Raw genomic sequence first — 19884 nt, 5'->3', positions numbered from 1 at the left:
TGGAGTAAATGTTGCCCTTGTTTTAAATATAGCTTGTGTATGGGGCGCCTGGGTGGCGCAGTCGGTTAAGCGTCCGACTTCAGCTCAGGTCATGATCTCGTGGTCCGTGAGTTCGAGCCCCGCATCGGGCTCCGCGTCGGGCTCTGGGCTGATGGCTCGGAGCCTGGAGCCTGTTTCCGATTCTGTGTCTCCCTCTCTCTCTGCCCCTCGCCTGTTCATGCTCTGTCTCTCTCTCTCTGTCCCAAAAATAAATAAACGTTGAAAAAAAAATTAAAAAGAAAATATAGCTTGTGTAGTTGGGAGTTTATGTAATTGAACTCTCGATGGCATCTGTGTTTGACAATCAGCTTCCAAAATCCTGCACATTTTTAAAAATGTTTTTTTTTAATTTATGTTTGAGAGAGAGAGAGAGAGAGAGACAGAGTGTGAGTGGGGGGTGGGCAGAGACAGAGAGGGAGACACAGAATCGGAAGCAGGCTCCAGGCTCCCAGCTGTCAGCACAGAGCCCGACGCGGGGCTCGAACTCACGGACCGCGAGATCGTGACCTGAGCGGAAGTCGGCGCTCAAGCGACTGAGCCACCCGGGCGCCCCTGATACTGCACATTTTCTACCTGGCACTCCTGAGCCACTACGGCTTCCGGCCCGCCCAAGGGAGGTGTTTGGCCCAGTTACCCACATCCTGGTCCAGGCACATCCGATTTAGGATTTTGAGAGCACGTATTGTGTTGACAGTGATAGGTGTGTCTGTCCCCCAGAACTGTGGCCCTTGGGCGGCCCTGTCAAGCCCCCCGATCCTGCTTACCTGGTCACTAAGGTTCAGATCCTTCCCAGCAACCTGAAGCAACCTGTGTGTCTAACATCACCTGCCCTGAACACAGGGGGCCTTTCTAAAGCGAGTCATTACCCTCAGAAGTGTGCCCAAAGGGCTGAAAAGTTCTGCCAGAGAAAACGCAGGTTTCGTGCTAATTCTCAGGGAAAGAGGGACGCACCCCCCAAAACACAGGCCATGAGGGAAGCAGGGGATGGGCAGGGGAAGGTGGGAGGGGTGGGGGCTGCAAGCTGAAACGGGGGTCCTAGCTGTAGGTGCTCAGCACAATCCCTGGGGGGTGGGGTGTCCGCCTTCGGCTCAGGTCACGATCTCATGGTTCGTGAGTTCGAGCCCCGCATCGGGCTCTGTGCTGACAGCTCAGAGCCTGGAGCCTGCTTCGGATTCTGTGTCTCCCTCTCTCTCTTTCTCTGTCCCTCCCCCGTGCATGCTCGCTCTCTCTCTCTCTCTCAAAAATAAATCAACATTAAAAAAAAATAATAATAATAAGATGCCAAGCCCCACCCAGCCCTCCACCCTCAAGAGTCTGACTCAACAGGTTTGGGCTATCACACCCGCCTGGAGTCGAGCCCCAGAACTAGGGTCCCAGGCCACTTAGCCCAAGCGGGCCTAGTTCTCCACCTGCAAAATGGATCGTCACCGGCGATAACTCGGGCAGCTAACCCCACGGCGCCGGGCAGAAGGCAGGGGACTGAGAAATGATGAACTCTGCAGACATCTGCGGAGCAACCCTCACGTGCAGGGCACCGAGCCAAATGCACCACCCTGGGAGATGAACGCTGTCGCTTACCCCCGTTTTACGGAGGGGGCAGCCAAGGCTCGGGGAGAATGAGGGCCTGCCCAGGGTCACCCAGCTAGCTGGTCGGCAGCGTTAGGATTCAGACCAGAGCGGGCAGGCTTTTGCTCTAGACGTGAGTGCCCGGGGAGCCCAGAGAAGCCAAGAAAGCTTAAAGGGGAGAGATTTGGAGAGGAGGTGGGGGTGCGGTCAGGAGCGTGGGAGTGTCTCCCGGTGCCACGGGACCAGCACCTGTAAGCCACGGGCCTCTCGGCAGACGGCAACGTGGAACGTTCCCGCCAACGAGACCCTCGATGTCCCTACCTCCCGGGGAGCCTCAGCGGAACAGTCAGAGCGAGCAACGTGGACCCGGGGAGCCCTCCCCCCCTTTCTCCTTCAGAGTCGCTGAGCCTCACGCTGCTGTCCGTGGTGCTTCCTGGAAAAAACGAGTTTGGTGTGCTATCGCGGGGGTTCTGGGGGTGGCGGCAGGAAGGCGCGGAGAGGCATGGTCCGTGCCCGCACCGTGGAGCCCGGGTGGAGGGTGGCTCTTCAAACAACCCTCCTTCACTCCCGGGGACCCTTCCGGCCCTCGAAGCCCTTTCTCACCCACCCTTAGAGATGGCGCAAGGGGGATCCGGTCATCGACCGGCTTTACCAAAGGGGAAAGAGCCCGGGAGAGCTGACGTGGGCCGCCCAAGTTTGCCCAGCTGGGATCTGAGCTCGAGTCTGCCCGCCCTTAGCTCCTGGGCCGTGCTACCTTCCTGCTTCCCATCTCAGGTGGGTACAAGAAGATAGCCATCCTCGCTGGGTGCTTAGGATGATTCCGTGGGCTCGGGCACAGCGGCCAAGGCGGCCTGCAAATCAGGCTGCTGGTTCTGCCACCTCGGCAAGTCAGTTCATCGTTCCGCGCCTCAGTTCCCCTGTGCGCACAGCACACTACTCAGGGACTGTTGTGAGGATTCCGTGGGGTGATGCCCGGAAGGCGGTCGAGAGAGGGGACCCGCAGGTGTCACCATGGCTGACAAGCATGCGTCCGGCCCTCTGTACCCCTCACCGGTCCGGAGGGGGGGCAGTCGTACAGGCCAAGCTCCCTGCCGAGCCACGAGGCCCATCTTTGCCCCCTCCCTTCCACGAAGCATCCTTGAATGCCGAGCGCAGCCCACTCGGAGTCTGGCAGGCTCCCAGGACTGAGAAAGCAACCTGCTCCCCACCCCCATCGTATGTCCCCAATCCCCCCGCTGCAGGGGGGGCTGCGCTGCGGGTGGCTGTCCCTCAGCCGGCACCAATCAAATATGGAAAAGAGTCCGCCACAGGTTGGGCACATTTGCTTAATTCTACCCTAACCAGGGCCTGGCCCCCACCTGGGCAGCTCTGATTTCATTAGCATTTTGCTGAGACCCTCTCCCGCCACCAGACCCACGGGGGGCCTGGCTAGAACACTTTTCCACCTTGCCCAACCCAGTCTTCACCTCTCACCTGGGGCACCCCTTCCCGTGGGAACCCTCCCCTCCCCAGCCCAGAAAAGCTTGGGGACCTGTCTGCCTCCCCCCACCGCTTCACCATCACTGGTTAAGCTCCCTTGGACGGCACCAGCCTGTTTCCCTCTGTCCCTGTCCAGGGTCATCTGCGTTGACAATGGTGCCTGGCGCTAGGTAGGTGCTCAATAAACACCGGAGGAATTAATGAATGACTCACAGCCCAGCTCCGTTTAGCCTTTAGAGCCACAATGTCTAGGGCCCAGGAGCTTTTTTTAAGAGCCCAGGAAAATGAAAGATGTGAAATACAGTTTTTTTTTTAAGTTTATTTATTTATTCTGAGAGAGAGAGAGAGAGAGAGAGAGAGGGCACAAATGCGGGAGGGGCAGAGAGAGAGTGAGACACAGAATCCAAAGCAGGCTCCAGGCTCCAAGACATCAGCACAGAGCCCGATGCGGGGCTCGAACCCACGAACCTTGAGGTCGTGACCTGAGCCGAAGCCTGATGCTTAACTGACTGAGCCACCCAGGCGCCCCTGCAATAGCGTTTTCTATTGGCTCCAGGATCCAAGGTGGAAGGGTCATTAACAAACGGGGGAGGGCACGTTGACCGCACATGACGGCAGGGCAACCGGACAGGCAAAGTCCGCCACCGCTCTCGGCTGTGGATAAAGGGTACTTGCCATGGAGTCTTTGCTGTCATGGGAGGGGGACGCCGCTACCGGAAGGGTTCCTATGCCCAGCAAGACCCTGACAGGCCCAGCTCCCAGGCGAGGGCAGTGACAGCCTCCGTGTCTTCCTGCCACCGGCCTTCAGCCCAGGACACAGAGTGTCCTCACCGTGTCAGGGGGCCTCAGTGACACGGCTGCCTGCCCTGCTGGAAGGGGACAAGACGGCAGAAGGGTGGCCCCGGTGCCACCTGGAGAGACACTGGTTGCTTTGAGGGTCACGGTTGAGACACGAGGTCCAGCTCCTGTAAACACGGGCTGGTGACCTCGGGAAAGTTACTTGACCTCTCTGAGCCTTGGCTTCCTCGTCTATAAAGCGGGCACATAAAGGCCCCTCTGTGAGTATTAGGTGAGATAATACATGCCAAACAAGCACAGCACGCCCCCCCCCCCACCGTGCTATTTGGGGAACGACTCCTTATAAGTGCAAGGTCTGTTGTGTGGGGCTGCACCCCTCTGGAGGACCGGCCTCCTTCCTTTCATCCCGGCCCAGAGGGTTTGGGCGAAGCCTCTACCCACACAGCCCAGCCCTCGGCCAGTCGGCACGCAGCCCCTCTGTGATTGGTCCGGACGTGGGCAGGGACCCAGTCCTGGCAGAGCAAGACCCTGGGGGAGCGATGCTGGCTGCTCCTGGATGGAGCCGGGCCTGAAGTCCCGCCCTGCATTTTTGAGTTACGCACAGCACGATCTTGCTTTCGCCTAAGCTCCTCGCTCGGGGCCGGTTTTCTCTCCGTTGTGGGTGACCGCACTGACTGGCACACTGCCGGAGCCTCACCTACATCCCTAGCCTAGCAGAACGAGGGCGGCGGGCCCCCCACGAGGGGAACCCCCTTCCTCCAAGTACAGCACCGGAGAGACCCGTGGACCCGCCTTTGGCAACCCCCCTCCTCTGCTGGTAGCCCTGCCCCTGCCACGTGGGCGGTCGCGGACCCCTCTCCCAGCTACTGTGGCCCGGGGATCTTTGCAGCCTGTTCGGAGGGGCCCTCGTGAGCCACAGCTCGCACCACGGGGAGGGCAGGGATCCCTCTGCCAGGGGCTGGCTGTGCAGTCCTGGGACGGCAACTCCCGTCTCTGAGCCGCGGAGCCCCCCCCCCCCCCCACCACCGTGCTTCTCAACTCGGCGGAATTTACTGGCACTCAGTTCCCCGTCTGTGTCATTATCAGTTAATTGCCTGTCTCCTGTTACCTGGAAGCCGCTAAAGGCTGACGGCTGGATGTCTGCCCCGTGGCTGCACATCGCACGGGGCTCAAGAAGTATATGTTGAGTAGAGGGACCTCCACTTGTCACCTGTAAAATGGGAGGGTTGACAGCCTCCTGTAAAGACGGAGGTGCGGGGGAGATGTGTGCCCTGGGCTCAGGCCTGCGTGAGAGCTTCCTCGGGGGGGGTGATTTGTCACTCTTATGAAGGGGGCCCCCGCAGGGGCTCTCTGTGGACAGCGACGTCACCCAAAGGAGCGAGGTTGATGGCTCACCAGAGCAGGGCCAGGAGCGGCCTGGGGGGTGGGGTGCCCACCGCGGAGACCTCGGCTTGTTGCTTGCATGTACCCCCTCCTCTCCTGCCCGTGCCAGGGCCAGCAGACAAGGGGAACAGACGAGCCCCGACTCCCCCTGCCCTGCCCACGGTGGGGCTCGGGGTGGGGAGAGAGCTGTTGCCTTAATATGGAGCTAGTCTCGGCTGCGACAGTTTCTGTCCCTTGCTGGGGAGAAGAGGGACCCTAGGGACCAGCAGCTGCCAAGGGTGGGGCGGGTTCCTCCTCCCATTCTCTCAGGGCCCCGCATGTGAGTCGCTAATCATAGCAATGGCAGTAATGATAGAGATTCCCAGCTCTGCGTCCCCACAACCCGCTTGTCATTATCCCCACTTTGCGGATGAAGAAACTGAGGCCCGAAAGGGAAAGCCCTTTGCCCCAGAGAGCCATCTGGGGTTGGTCGGACTCACTGGCCCCCCACTCTGGACCTCCTCTCCCTGGGGCCCTTTGGACACACAAGGAGGCCACCAGGCTGCAGGCTTGGCTACGAACTCCTCAGAACTTCTGCCTTCCTGACGGGAGAGGGAGGGGCATGCATGTCAGAGACCTGCCTGCACCGGGGGAAGGTAGAGACAAAAATATGCCGTGCAGAGGACACCGGTTTGAAGAAAGCAGCGAACATTCTTCACGATCCGCAGAGCCCAAGAAGCTACTATGGAACTCTCCAGAACCCCGAAGCTCTTCTGTGGGGGCTCCGGGTTGACCCCTGGGTGCCGAAGGAGACGCACCCCGCCTCCGGCCCCTTTGGAATGGGACTGGCCCAGCTCTCCTCCCTCCTCCCTGACTGGGGCTCCCTCCCATGCCGTCTGCCCTGTCCACGGACCCACTCTTCACTTAGATTTCCATCCGGGTCTGGTTTTCCAGGGGTGGAGGGAGGAGAGGGTTTAGGGAGAAGCTGAGAGCTGGCAGCCAGCAGAGGTAAACCTGGTACCTTCTTTCCTTGGTCCCCCAAGCCCTGTGAATTTCCCCCCCGCCATCTGCCCCCATGAATTTGGCGCATCGAGATCAGCTTTCCCACCCAGGCAAACACCGTGTCTAAACCAGCTCTGCTGGAGCCCTCGGATCAGTTGAGCGTGTGTGTGTGTGTGTGCGTGTGTGCGCGCGTGCACGCACACACACACGCGCACACACACACACACACACACACCTGTTCTAGACCTGTGGCAAGAACCCACCCGTAATCCCTGAGGGAGCGTATCTGAGTATCTCAGCCTTCCTCTCTGAGCCATCTTATGCACAGACCTTCTAGAAGTGGCAATTGATCTCTCCTTTGAATTTTTCACCTCAAATGCCACATTATAAAAATACTCGCATTGTGTTTTATAGGCGGCATTTGTCGTGAAATTATACGTGGTTACAATATGGGCCACGGGAAATAAAAGCAAGAGGCTCGTGCGGCATGGGAACGAGCAATCCGTATCAGCCAGGCTGGGGCTGCAGCAAATCCGTGCCGTCCGTCCAGAGAGGGGACCCCAGGTCGCCAGGCAGGGCTGGGCAGGGGCAGTGGGGCTTGGGTCCTGCGGGTGTGTTGGGGGGGGCACCCAGGGCTGGATAATCTGTCCCCTCTTTGGAAAGCATAGTTAGGTCCCAGCAAAGGCCGCCAGAGCCAGCTCCTGGGACCCAGAACTCTGTTTCTGATCTCAGCTCCTTTTCCTGTGGGGCCCCGGGAAACTTCTCCCTCCTTGGTTTCTCCATCGGTGGGAGGGCTTGGCCGTCCTAAACTGGGCTGCTTCCTCCTCCCGCGCGGCAGAGAGAGCGAACGCGAAAACAAATTGGCCAGGGGGGCAGAGCACTGAGCCCCGAGCTGCTTGATTTCACCAACTCCTCAGAACAATCCGAGCTCCGGCTGCTACCATTACACCCATTTTGCAGATGCAGAACGTGAGGCTCAGGGAAAGAAGGCACTTTCCCGAGATCGTCAGAAATCGGGGGGTGAGGCTGGGGCCAGAATCCCACAGCCAGGCCGGACCCCACCAGCGACATGTCCGGCCCCTGACAAGGCAGGGGAGCCACTGGAACTCTCTGGGACCAGCTGTCTGTTTCTATGCCGGTGTCGCCATGGAGCCACTCAGGGGTCCAGGGAGGCTGTCCCTGTCCCAGGGTCGAGCTGGAGCCTCTGTTCTTTCCCATAAGCAAAGCCCGGAGAGGCTGGATGAGGTCAGAGTGAGCACAGCCCCAGGGGCCCCGGGCCAGCCAGGCTGAGAAACACGCCGAGAGCAAGGGCCTCAGACCCGGGACCCCCGTGTCCTCAGTACATAGCTCATCCTTCTGGGCCTCAGCCTCCCCGTCTGGAAAACAGGGCCAGAAGACTACCTTCCTCCTAGCGTATCCGGGAGGGATTGATGAGAGGAACCACGGAGGGGTGAGCAAACAGCAGGTGCACGATAGATGGTCCGGACTGGTGGATGATCGTGATGAACATGAACACGCCCACAAATCAGCCGGCCCCACTGCCCCGACCCAGCCACGAGCACCCCAAGTCCCCTCCGTCCTTCCAGGGATTTGTGGCTGGACGGCCTGGGCCAACCTTTCGCCTTGTTAACGGGCCCGCGAATGAAGCTTCGATCTCAGGATTGTTGCAAAGTCTCTCCTCCCCAACTCGGGATCTCAGATCTCAGAGTGACTGGGCCCCTGGGCAGCCAGTTAGGGCTTGTGGTCAGCTCCTTTGGAGACCCTGGACGCGCTGGGCAGCCAGGCCACCTGCTGTTCCCAAGTGAGCCACTCATATCCCACACGACAGGCTCACTGGCTCACCAGGAGAGCTCCTGGGGAGGCCCTGGGTGCTCTGGATACTCCAGACACCCACAGACGAGCAGGAAGCGTTCTCACCGCTCCTCATACAAAAAACGGCGGGTCTTGGGTCAGCTGGCCCACCGCCACGGTGCTCCCTCACACCCCTCTGCTCCTGGAACAGCCAATCTCTTTCCTACCTCTGAGCCTCTGTATCTGCTATTCCCGCCACCCGAGACACCCTTCCCCCACCTCTTCTTCTGGCCAACTCCACTCATCCTTTACGTACAGTCTGAAATTCCGCCTCCTCCAGGAAGCCTTCCCAGAAACTCCAGGCCAGGTAGGGGGCCCCTTTATCTGTCCTCAGGGCAGCCAGGACATCTTTGTGGCGGGGACCACACTTCCCTTGATCCCGCTGGGACCCCAGGACCTAGCCCACCGCCCGACATGGAGTAGGTGCTCGACAAATATTTGTGGAAGGAGGGAGGGAAGCGTTCACGGGATGCCTCCCCCATTCTCTTCCTCCCTTGAGAGAGAAATCAGCCCCTCAAAAAGGCTGCCCTCTTGGGAGCTCTGCTCGGCCCGGACTCGAGTTCACGGCAACAGCAACCATCGCCTTTCAACAGCGACCTCGCTTTCGGCCACGTTAGATCTTCGCCTTTTCCTCTTCCCTTCCCGGTGAAACCAGGGCAGTCCATTTTTACTTCTCGTCTCCAGCAATTTCCCGCTTCGAGCCCTGACACTCGCCCCGCCTGGGGGTCAGCCTGGGGTTGTGATGGCAGGGCAGACGGCTCTGGGGGAGGGGCCGGCCTTCCCGGGGAAAACACGACGTGTCTGGGAAACACGAGATTCCCAAAGGCTGGGGTCCCTTCCTGGCCCCCCCCCCGGGCCCCCGGCCCCAGCCCCTGCGTCGCAACACAGCCCGGAGTCCCCCTGCCTGACCGCTGGGGGCGAGGCTCTGCACAAGGGTGTCCCTGGAAAGGCAGCGCCCTCCTCGGGGTCACTGCAGAGGTTTCCAGGTGAGAACCAGGAAGAGGGGAGACGCAGTCCCTCCCTGTCAGGGCTGCTTGGCCACCTAGGGGCCCAGGCTGGGGGTGACCAGCCTTGTCCCTAGGCTCTGAGGATCACCGCACATTTCCTCAGCGGCTTTGGGCCACCTCGCTCTGCCTTTCTGAGCCTCAGTTTCCTCATCTGCAAGATGGGGATCATGCTTCCCTGCCCTCCTAAGGCCGCCGAGAGAATTCAGCAGCGGGCTGCCCGTGAAGTGCTGTGCTGAGCCAGGCAGGTGGGGACGGCCGGCTGAGACCGCAGGCCGCGACCCTGCCTTCGTGCTCCCCTCCCCGGTGAGGGACCAGGGCTCCCCCGTCCCCCTGGTGTTTTCTCCCCGCACGATGTCTCGGAACAACACCACGCGTGCCCTGAATGAACGGGCAAATTAACGCGCCCCAGCCCGTCACCTTGCAACCCCAAAGCAAGGCATATCTTAGAGAGGGGCGGGGAGGGCTGGGGCTTAACTGTCTCTTCGGGGGACGACGAGAAGACCTGTTTTCTGTAGCTTCACCGTGACGGGAAACAGGGGACAAAGTGCCAATCTGTCTCTTCTCCCACCGTTGGGCTGTTTTCCCGGACTGCCCTCCCTCGGTCTGGGAAGCGGCCAGAAGACGATGCTCCGGGTCCCGGGAGGGGGGTGGCGCTCAGGTCTCCCGGCCTCCGTCTGGGAAGATACGGCATCCACAGGCCCCTCTGCCTTCCGGGCCCGTGCGGTTAGTGGTGGGGACTTTGAGGGGACGTGGGGCCTCAGCGAGGGCAGGGCCGGCCTGTGCTCGCTTCTCCGCCCCCAGGCTAGTCGCTTGACCCCTTGGAGCCTCCGTTTCCCCGACGGTAATCAAAGCAGCAGACACCTTTGCTGACCACCTCACGCCACGTATCCCCCGCCAGCCAGCTCTCGTGTTTCCCCAGATCTGTGAAACGTGCCGAGGCCACACGGCTGGCGGGGGGTCGGGGGGAGGACCCCGCTGCACGGTCCACCCCCCACCCCGCCCCTGCAAACACACCTTCGGGTGACTGCTTCTCATCAGCAGGGAGAGAGTCAGAGGAAGGAAAGGCGGAGAAGGAATCCCCCGGGCCGCACAGGGTGCAGCGGCCCAGGAGAGGCGGGGGACGGGTGCCCGGCTCCCCCGAGGGCCCTGCGACCCCCCCTGGGGAGGGGGGCGGCCAGAACCCGAGCCCTGATCGGCCTGGCTGCCCGCTGGCTGGACCGGCCGCCCGCGACACCATCTTGAGAACATTAGGGGCTGCTGTTAACAGATGTTTTCTGTTACGTGTTATTTGTTAGTCTAATGAAAGGAGGTGCACTGGCTTTCAAGACCTCGGCGTTCCGCGGGGGTTTTATATGGGAGGCCGGGGCGCGGAGCTCTGGCGGCGGAGAGGCCCAGACCCCTGCCAGGCGCGCCCGGCGGCTCGCGCTTTGATTCCGAGGTTTGCAGCCATCCGCGTGGTTAATTCCAGCTCTGGTTAAATGTCACTTTTAATAACGCCATCTCTGGCGTGGAGATGTCTGTGCCCACGGCAGGAGGGGAGGATGGACCGGGAGGTGGGATGGGGGGGGGCCAGGTGGCCGCCCTCCTGGGGCCCCCGGGGACCCACCCCCGCGAGGGAGAGCCGCAGGCGGGGGGGGGGACGCCGGGAGGGGGCTTTGAGGGTTCGGTGGCGCCCGCCATTCTAACGTGCACCCCCTAATGCACGTAGAAGTGCGTGGGAACCTGTTAAATGCAGGTGCCCGGGCCCACAGAGCACCCTTCCACGGGCTGGGGTAGAGCCCAGGAACATGCATTTCAACCGGCTGCCCAGGTGCGTCTTTCTGGGGCCACATGTTGACCCACAGCTGGGTCCAAACCCCCTCAGACCAGCGACAGGCCATGTCCAGGGCCCCACCTACGACCCCCTGAGCAGCAGTGTCACAGACGTGACAAACCTTCACCCGGTCGGGTCTCAGGCGACCAAGGTGCTTGCTCAGGGCCCGCTGCGGAAGCTCCCAGGGGTGCCTGTCCCGGCCTCCTCCCCTTTCGCTGCCCCACACCAAGGAGCTTCCCCAAAGACCACGGTCCCCCCCTGGGCCGCCAGGTCCGAGCTTCTTGGCTTCTCTGTAGCGCCTCGCCCCCCGCCGCCCCCCAAACTGGAAGGTCCCAACTGCCCCTCCCATGCACAGAAAAGCAGAATGGATCACAAAGAGGGACCAAAAATAATGCCTTCCAGAGCCCGCTTCATCTTTTAGGACGCAATAAAAGATATCGCCGGCTGTAAAGTACCCCATGTGGACGGCGCCTGTCATCACGGTGGCCCCTCGGAGCCAGGCTGGGGACAGGCAGCTTCCCAGATGTGGAAGGGACACAGAGCAAGGGGCCAGACTCCCAGCGGCGGTGACAGCATCTGGGTTGTTCCGCGACCTGATTCCCAGGACATCTTAAGATGCCACGACTCCTGGGCTCTGGCTGGGGGCGGGGGTGGGGGGGGGTGGGGGGGGGAAGGGGCTCTGCCCCTACCATTGCCAGCAAGCCCACGCTCCCGGGGAGGCCACAGCTCCTTCCTGGCAGCAGCCCTGGATGGGGAGCACCCTGCCTCCTGCCCCCTGCCCCCTGTGCCCTCGCCTACCCCCCAGAGCACCCTGTCTGCTCAGCACGGGAGCCCGTGCAATGACTTTCCCCACCTCTGTCTAAACAGGAAGCTCCCACGGTGCTCTCCTACTCACCACCTCACAAAAGGCACTTAACCCTTGGCCCGTTCCAGAGCCTTCTGGCCGCTCACTGCTCACTGGCTGCCTGCGGCCGCCCTGCCCACTAAGAGCCTGGACGCGATCGCTTGGGCCAGGCTGGAGCCCTCATGGAGGGGCGTGAGCGCGTGCGCGCACGTTCGTGTGTGTTGATGAGGGGGTGTGTGCGAACGAGTGGGCTGGTGTGTACGGATGTGAGTGTGGGTGGGCGCGAGAGGGTTTGTGGGTTCGAGTGTGTGTGTGCGGGGCGGGGGGGGGGGCGTCTCTGTGTCTGAAACGGACCGAGGCAACTGGATGATCCTGTCGCGAGTAAATGGGTTTCTGGGCAACTTGTACAACTCGCCACTCTGGGCCAGTGGCTCTAAGCTCACTGGGCTCGAAATCCGAAAGCCTGGGCGGGCGCTAGGGGCTCGAGGCCTGACACACAGTGGACACTCAGAAAACGACTGTGGAATGAATGAATGAATGAATGAATGAGTATGGGAGCTGCGGTCGACTAGGAAAGGGGGCCGTCCTATCGATGTTCCTCAGAGTCAAGGACCCTCCACTGCTCTCCTGTGTCTGGGAGGCTGGAGATAGGCCTGCGGAGGGTGGGATAGGCCATTCTGGATGTTTCTGGGCAGGAGAGGGTCCCCCACTCAGCTCACACCTTCCCAAACCCCCCAAGCTGGGCGGCCCCCCAACACTGCCAGGATTGCTCGTCTCCCCCAGGCCGGGCTGCTGAAAAGACCCCTCCACAGGCTGCCTCATGCCCCCTGAGTGCGGCCCACATCCGCCTGGGAGTGGCCATCCCCGGTTGGACCAGCCCGCGTTCTGGGGGCTCCGGGGATGGCTTTAGGCAGTGGTGGAGGACAGGGCCTTCAGAACTGGACAGACCTGGGAAGCTTCACGGGAAGCTGTGACTTGGCGAGTGGCTCATCTCCCTCGTATAAAATGGGGATGGGGGGCCGCCTGGGTGGCTCCGTTGGTTCAATGTCCGACTTCGGCTCAGGTCACGATCTCGCGGTTTGTGGGTTCGAGCCCCGCGTCGGGCTCTGGGCTGACAGCTCGGGGCCTGGCACCTGCTTCGGATTCTGTGTCTCCCTCTCTCTCTCTCTCTCTCTCTCTGCCCCTCTCCCATGCGCACTCTCTCTCAAAAATAAACATTAAAAAAATGTTTAAAAAAAGGTTGGGGGTGCTAAAAAGACCCACTTCCGTGGTTGGTGGGGAGACAACAGGGGTGAGGCGGCTAGAGCCCCGGCTGGCACGCGGTAAGCACTCAGCAAACGTGCCTCTCAGGGCCGCTGGCCACGGTCACGGCCTCACCGGCACGTCCCCTCTCTCTACTCCCACAACCGACTTCTCACTCCAGGGCAACCCCGGGCCAGGTCCCGACCCTGATGTGCCGTGTGTCGGATGTGTTCAGGGGGCCCACCGGCTCCCTGTTAATCACCCCCCAAGATTCATTTCCATCTGGGGTCAGCCACTGTCCTTTGGGTCTTAGACACCACGACCGCCCCTCAGGTTTTGCCTCACCCCGTTTGACCCCACGTCCCCGCCTAGGACGAGCCACCGGAAGCCCTCCTTTGTCTTCAGACGTTTAGAAAGCCTGAACACAGCACAGGGCCTACCCCCACAGCCCCACTCTGTGCAGCCCTCAAGGCCTAGCCCCTCCCGCCTCTCCATCCCTTTAGTGCCCCAAACAAACCCCACCCCTCCCTTCCCAGCTGGGAGGCCTTGGGCAGGTTGCTTTGCCTCTCTGGGCCCCCTCAAAATAGGGATGGTAAATCACTAGCCCTGCCTGATTCACAGGGCAGGCGTGGGCATCCCACTGAGCTGCCATGGAGGCCCTTTATTGAGAACCTACTATGTGCTGCCTCCCGCACCCACTCAGGGCGCCCCGCACCTACAGGGACATCAGGTCCGCTCTCCCCCTGTCGTCTTTGGCAATGCCTTCTGGGCCTCAAGTGTGGTGTGCAAACAGGCATTCTCACCACTGCTCCAAAACTACTTTTCCGGAATCTTCCGCGAGGGAACAACGACCGCTCGGGCCCTGTTGAGCTTCTGCCCTTATGGGGTGCTAGCGGGTCCGAGGGTCCTGTGCCGCACCCCAAGCTCCAGGCAGATGATTTACTAGAGGACCAAGACGACCCTGGAACCTAGAGGACAATGAACTAAACAGGGAGTGCCCACCCCGCTGACAAAAAGCCAGAGACGTGCCCCTCCCGCCAGCCGGGCCGACCCAGCAGTTCTCAAACTGGATTCCCCTGGGCTCCCAGCTTCTAGGCTTGGCTCTTCAGCGTCTCGCTCACCCTCCTCTCTCCCTACCCGGGGCATAGGCTGGGGGGCTGCCCTCACCAGGCCCTGCCAGGATCCAGACCCCCGAGACTCCACGTTCCTGCGCATTTTCTCAGCCTAGATCAAATCACGATGAAAGGCGGGAGGGGCCCCTCCCAACATCTGGGCGTTGCCTCCCCCTTTCAGGTGGGAACTGAGCCCAGAGAAGGGATGTGACATGCCCAAGGTCACACACAGAGGGGGCAGCAAAAGCCAGGGCTCCCACTGCAGACGGCTCTGCCCCCACCCTCCCACCCCCCGGGGCCCCCTTGAAATGGATGCCAGGGAAGGAAGGCCAGAGGGAAGAAGGGTAGGCTCTAGGCCCCCCGGGGGGCTCAGTTGGTTGGGCGATCGAGTCTTGGTTTCGGCTCAGGTCATGATCTCACGGCTTCGTGAGTTCGAGCCCTGGGTCGGGCTCTGCACTGAGAGCACGGAGCCTGCCTGGGATTCTCTCTCCCTCTCTCTCTGCCCCTCCCCTGCTCACTCTCTCTCTCTCTCTCAAAATAAATACATAAACATTAAAAAAAAAGAAAAAGGAAAGCAAGGATTTGAAAAGGTATTTGCACACCGTACTCACAGCAGCATTTGTCACAACAGCCAAAAGGTGGAAAACATCCACGTGTCCACCGACAGATGAGCGGATGGTCAAAACGTGGCACGTGCGAGCACACGCAAACACACACACACACACACGCACTCAGCGAAATACTGCTCAGCCGTAAAAAGAAAGGAGATTCTGACCCACGCCTACGACATGGACGAACCCAGAAGACATCATGCTAAGTGTCACAAAAGGGCGAACGTCGTAAGCTCCCGCTTACGTGAGGTCCCTAGAGTTGTCAGATTCAGAGAGACAGAGAGGAGAGTGGGGGGTGGGGAGTCAGTGTTTCAAGGGGGCAGAATCTCAGTCTGGGACGCTGAGAAAGTTCTGGGGACGGGCAGCAGTTGACGGCTGAACAACGGCGTGAATGCGCTGAGCGCCCCTGAATGGCTAAAGGGCTGAATCTTGGATACATTTCGCCACAATGAAAGTTTTAAGAATTGAAGGCAGGTCGGCCAGTTTCTAGAACTCAGAGGTCCCTTCAGGTCCGCTACTCCGGGGAAGGGGCAGGCCCCCACCCTAAACCAGGTTCACCCTTGGCCTCCTGGCCCCCCATTAGCAGATGTGGCAGAGGGAGCCCAGAACCCTCCACCCGGGGCTCCAGCCCGCCCTCCGGCCCAGCCTGTGGCCTCAGCCTCCAAGCACCCGGCTGTCCTGAATCTCCGGGCAGTGGACCCGCGTGGTCCTGAGGTCTCCAAACCAGGTACCAGCCAGATGGCTTTGGCGGGGGGGGGAGGAAGGGCTCCCGGGCTGGGGGCCTCACCCGGCTGGCTCCAGGGGCCGTGTTTATTTTCACAGTGTGTCCGCATCCCTGTTTCCGCCCTGCCCACAGGAGGGAATGCTTTAAAGAAAATCTCAGTTATTAATGTGGTTTCTTTTGTTGTAAGTCACTGCAAAGACAGCAAACGAGGGTTTATTTTCCTAACGTGCTTGGCATAGCTCAGCGCCCGGCGCAGACCTCAGCGTTTGATTTGGGAGGGACACGAGACCCCGCTTTGCTCTGAGTCACCAGCAAAGCCACAGCCTTCCCGGCCAGTTCCGGGGACGCCTGCTCTGGGAAAATCACTGGCGAGGCTCGGCTACATCTACTGGTGGCTTTGTGAAAACAAAAGAGAAGAAAAAAAAAATTTTTTTTTAAATTTTGAGCCTGCTCTCCTGACAGACTGAAAATGTATCAATTTTCTAACTCATGAGTTTCTCCATTAGCCCTTAATTTTTAATGGGGGGGGGGGAACATCTCTCTTTGGTGTCAGTTGTTTTCTTTGGACCCAGAAACAGCTCCAGAAGCCACAGGAAAACCCACTTCTGAGCATGGGCAAATCTTCGGCGAGGCGCCAGGGCTCCAGGCGGGCCCAGGACTGGGGGACGAAGTCACAGCCCAGGGCCCCGTGCCTGCTGGCCTGGGGTCTAGAGTCCCGACACCCTGAGGTCTGGTTGCCTATTTAGGAAAGGGGTCCCGTGATGCAGGCTGGGTTCACCGAGATCCCGGGAGGGAAGGTTCCTTCTCCCCCCCATTTGGAGACTTCGAGACTCGGGAATCCACAGTGAGTGGCAGTGGGAGGGGGCACCTGCCTGAGGAGGGAAGGAAATGGAAAAAGAACAGAGCAGCCGGCCTCTGCCCTCTACTCTGCAGGCCCAGACGCAGAGAGCAAGCCGAGGGAGTCTCACGGGCCAGGGGGACAGCCATACCGTGTCCCCTCCCCCCCTGCGTCCCGCCTGCCTCTCCGGGAGGAACTCTGCCAGCAGCGGGCACCCCTGGAATGCGCCCAGTTGGCCTTGGGGAGACGCTTGACTCTATATAAAACATTTGGATTTCATGGACTAGTGATTTGCTTTCAATCTAAGGAATGAGTATAGGGTTACCTCCTTTTAATTTTGCCAAGTAAGGACATTAAAATCAAACAATCTCCAATTATCATCCCCAGTTCATGAAAGAAAGGGCGTTTTAACACCAAACGTGAGGGGGAAAGATGTGATCCCCAACACAGAGAAGCCTTGAAACTGAAACGTGTAGCTTCCAGAAGAACCCTCCACGGTGGCCATGCACGTTTCAATTTCACAGCTGAGTGGGAGATGCTCGCTTCTGGGGGCCAGACCGCTGCCGCCGCTCTTGCCCCACCCCACCAGACCCCACACCCAGTGCGTTGTTCCCTGTCCCCAGGGCCTTGGTGCCCCCAGGGTGCGGAAGCCCCATCTAGGAAAGGAAAGCCCCCCCCACCGCCACCGCGGGCTCTCACTGAGGGTGGCCGGGCTAGGGTGGGCAGGGGGGTGCTGGGGAGGCCCCCTACCCACTGAGCTCCCTGGGGGCTGCCAGTGGCCCTGTCCAGGCACTTGTGTCCGCAGCTGACCCAAGCAGTTCTGGGACACCCCCAGAAAAACCCTGCGTTTGGGAAACCTATGCTGTGTCCCAAGAGCGGCGATGCCTTCCACCGTCTCTCCCCACGGCTGGGCTGGAAACAGGCACCCAGCCCCTGGCCAGGTCTCCAGGGCAGGAAGCCCGTGCCTCTTTCCTTCTTCTCGCGGCCACTTCTGCGCCCCTCTCTTCTCTCCTGTCCTTCCTTTTGGCCCTTCCTTCTTGGCTTCACCTTCAATTTGCTCCTCCTTCTCTCCCCAGCCCCAGCGGGGGTCCCCCATTCGTTCAGGTAAAATCAGAGACCTCTCCTCGCCTCTTAGGGGAAGCCAGCTCAGAGCCAGCCGCTCCTCCCAGGAGCCCTGGGGTCCTGGAACGAACTCAGGCTGGCAGAGCCCCTCTCCTCTTGCACCAGAAGGCACCCACTTGGCCCCCGGCCCAAACGAGACACCTCGCTTCCACTTTTCCATCAGGGAAACCCCAGCTCCCGCGGGTGGGTCGGCCTGCTTCGTGCTCACCCTGGAGGGTGCAGAGAGATGCCGGAAGGCTGTGGCTGGCGGGCAAGTGGACGCCCCCGGGAGGGAGCCAGCAACGGCACCAGCTGGGTGCTCTGTGAGGTGCGGCTGGAGTCAGGCACGCCTCACGTACACACGTGCTCCTGGACAAGGTCTCAGGCGAGGCTGGAGTCACCTCGGTGCCCCCTGCACCTCCTCTCATCTGAAAAGCAGGCCATGTAGCCAGCCGGGGGGGGGGGGCTCCCCTGAGACCTGGAGGCTGGTGCAGGAAGTGGGGGTCCCCAGGAGGGGGTGGGAAGGGCTCTTAAAGGGGCCCAGAGCTTCCAGCAGGCCAGCTGGCTCCCCGGAGCTAGGGGACCTGACTGTGGTCTCAGCCACCCTAGCTACTCTACAGGTTGTAGGCGAGCCGTGGGGACTCCGGTCCTTCCTCGGCTCCCACGAGAAACGTCCAGGGCCAGGCACCTTCGCTGTATCTCCATCTCTCCCTCCCTGCCCCCTCCCTGTCTCACCCAGGGCTCAGGCCCCAGTGATCCAGTACGACTTTCTGAAAAAAGCCACTTGGGTGGGTTGTTTGTTTTTAAAGCCCTTTCCTGATGACCTTTAACCTCGGCAGAGGAGAGAGAGGCCTCGCTGGCTCCTTAGGGTTGGGCCAGTCCATCTAGGAAGCCGCCGGTGGGGTAAACTGGGGGTGGGGGTGGGGGGGGCAGGCATCACCACCCCCGCCAAGGAGCCCATCTTAAGACCTAGCCCCAGCTGGGGTGGGACAGGAGGAAGCGGGGCGGCCTCTGAAACCCAGGCGTGTGACCCGGCTGCCCTGCCCCTCGGAAGCCTCGGTTTCCCCGGCTGTGACTTGGCGGTGATCGCACCCACTTCCCGGGCGACCTGGCGGGGCGGCCGCGAGCGCTGCCCACCCCCCCCCGCCCCCCACCGGGCCGGGCACCAAGGCGGCACACGTCCCCGCCGTTCCCACGACCTGCGGCGGCGGCCGTGGCCGAGGGCGGCCGAGCCCCTCCCCGGGTCCAGAGCCCCGGTCCCCGCAGCCCGCCCGATCGCAGACCGACGGCCCCCACCCGGCAGCCGCACCCCCGGCGGGTCCCGCGCCGCGTCCGCGCCCCGACTCCCTCCCGTCCCGGACCCCGCGGAGCGCGCGCCCCCGCGGACCCCGCGCTTCCGTTCCCACGCCCCCCCCGCCCCCCCCCGGGCCCCGGCCGCCCCCCCTCCCCGCGGGCTCCCCACCCCCCACCCCCCGCCCCGCCCGCACTCACCGTCCTGCGGCGCCGCCTCGCTGCCGCTGCTGCCCCCGGACGGCTCCCGCGCCGCGCCCTCCCGCGCCTCGGCCCGGGCCGCGGGGCGCGCCGCCAGCCGCCCGGCCGCCGCCACCTCCTCCAGGTCCAGGAGGTGGCTCACCGTGAAGTTCTTGCGCGCCTGGGCGCAGTCGCCGGGCCCCAGCGCGGGCGGCGGCGGCGGCGGCGGCGGCGGCCCCGGGCCCAGCGGCGGCTTGTCCAGGGCGAAGGCGGCGGCGGCGGCGGCGGCCGCGCTGTCCATGCCCGCCAGGGCCCCGGGGTCGCCGGCGCGGGTGGCAGGCGCGGGTCGGAGCGAGCGCGCCCCGCGGCCGCCCCGCGCTCGGCCCCGCTCCCCGCCGCCTGCTCGCCCCCCGGCCGCCGCGGCCCGCCCGGCGCTGACGTCGGGGAAGCAAACTTTCTCCCTCCCCTCCGCCGCCTCGCGCTCTCCAAGTTGCTAAAACGCGAGCTCCTCCGGCCGCACGCCCCTTCTTGAAGCAGACCTCGCCCCTGCCTCGCCTCCTCCTCCTCCTCCTCCTCCCCGCCGCGCCTCGCCCGCCCCCACCCTGCGGCTGCGGGGAGGGAGGGGGTCCTGCGCGGAGTCCGGCGGGGGGGGGGGGAGGGAGGGGGAGGGGGGAAGGGGTGTCCTCCCCGTGCCCTCCCCACCCACAATGTAAGGAGTGGGAAAGTTCAGTGTTGGGGGGGGTGTAATTCCCCCCCCCCCACTCTGCCTCCATTCACAAAGTCCTCCTCGGGTGGAGGGGGGCGACTTTGAGACAGCTGAGGGGGAAGGGCCGAACTCCCAACTCCACCCTCATCACCCCCCCACCCCCCCACCCCCACACTGTGCACCCAACGCGGTTCCTAATCTTCTGGGAAGAACCCGAGGCCCGTCCTGTTCACTCCACCTGGCGGGAGACCCAGAAAGCAACACGTTCTCAAGCTTCTGGGGTGTAGGCGCGGGCGGCCCCCCAATACACACGCCTCGT

The 19884-nt window shown here is 62.0% G+C and overlaps 1 protein-coding gene across 1 annotated transcript in view; it reads right to left on the bottom strand.

Annotated features, from left to right (window-relative positions):
- PRRX2 (paired related homeobox 2) overlaps window positions 1–19307 on the bottom strand; it is a 40840-nt gene extending 21533 nt beyond the window's left edge. Inside the window, exon 1 of the mRNA XM_023242831.2 lies at window positions 18881–19307. Coding sequence (XP_023098599.1) covers window positions 18881–19160 — 280 coding nt within the window. The 5' untranslated portion in view covers window positions 19161–19307. The remainder of the gene's footprint in view (window positions 1–18880) is intronic.
- Between the last annotated feature and the right edge of the window lie 577 nt (window positions 19308–19884).

The sequence above is a fragment of the Felis catus genome, chromosome D4, assembly GCF_018350175.1.
Source record: "Felis catus isolate Fca126 chromosome D4, F.catus_Fca126_mat1.0, whole genome shotgun sequence".
In the NCBI taxonomy this organism is placed as follows: Eukaryota; Metazoa; Chordata; class Mammalia; order Carnivora; family Felidae; genus Felis; species Felis catus.
This window is presented reverse-complemented; position numbering and strand designations above follow the sequence as displayed.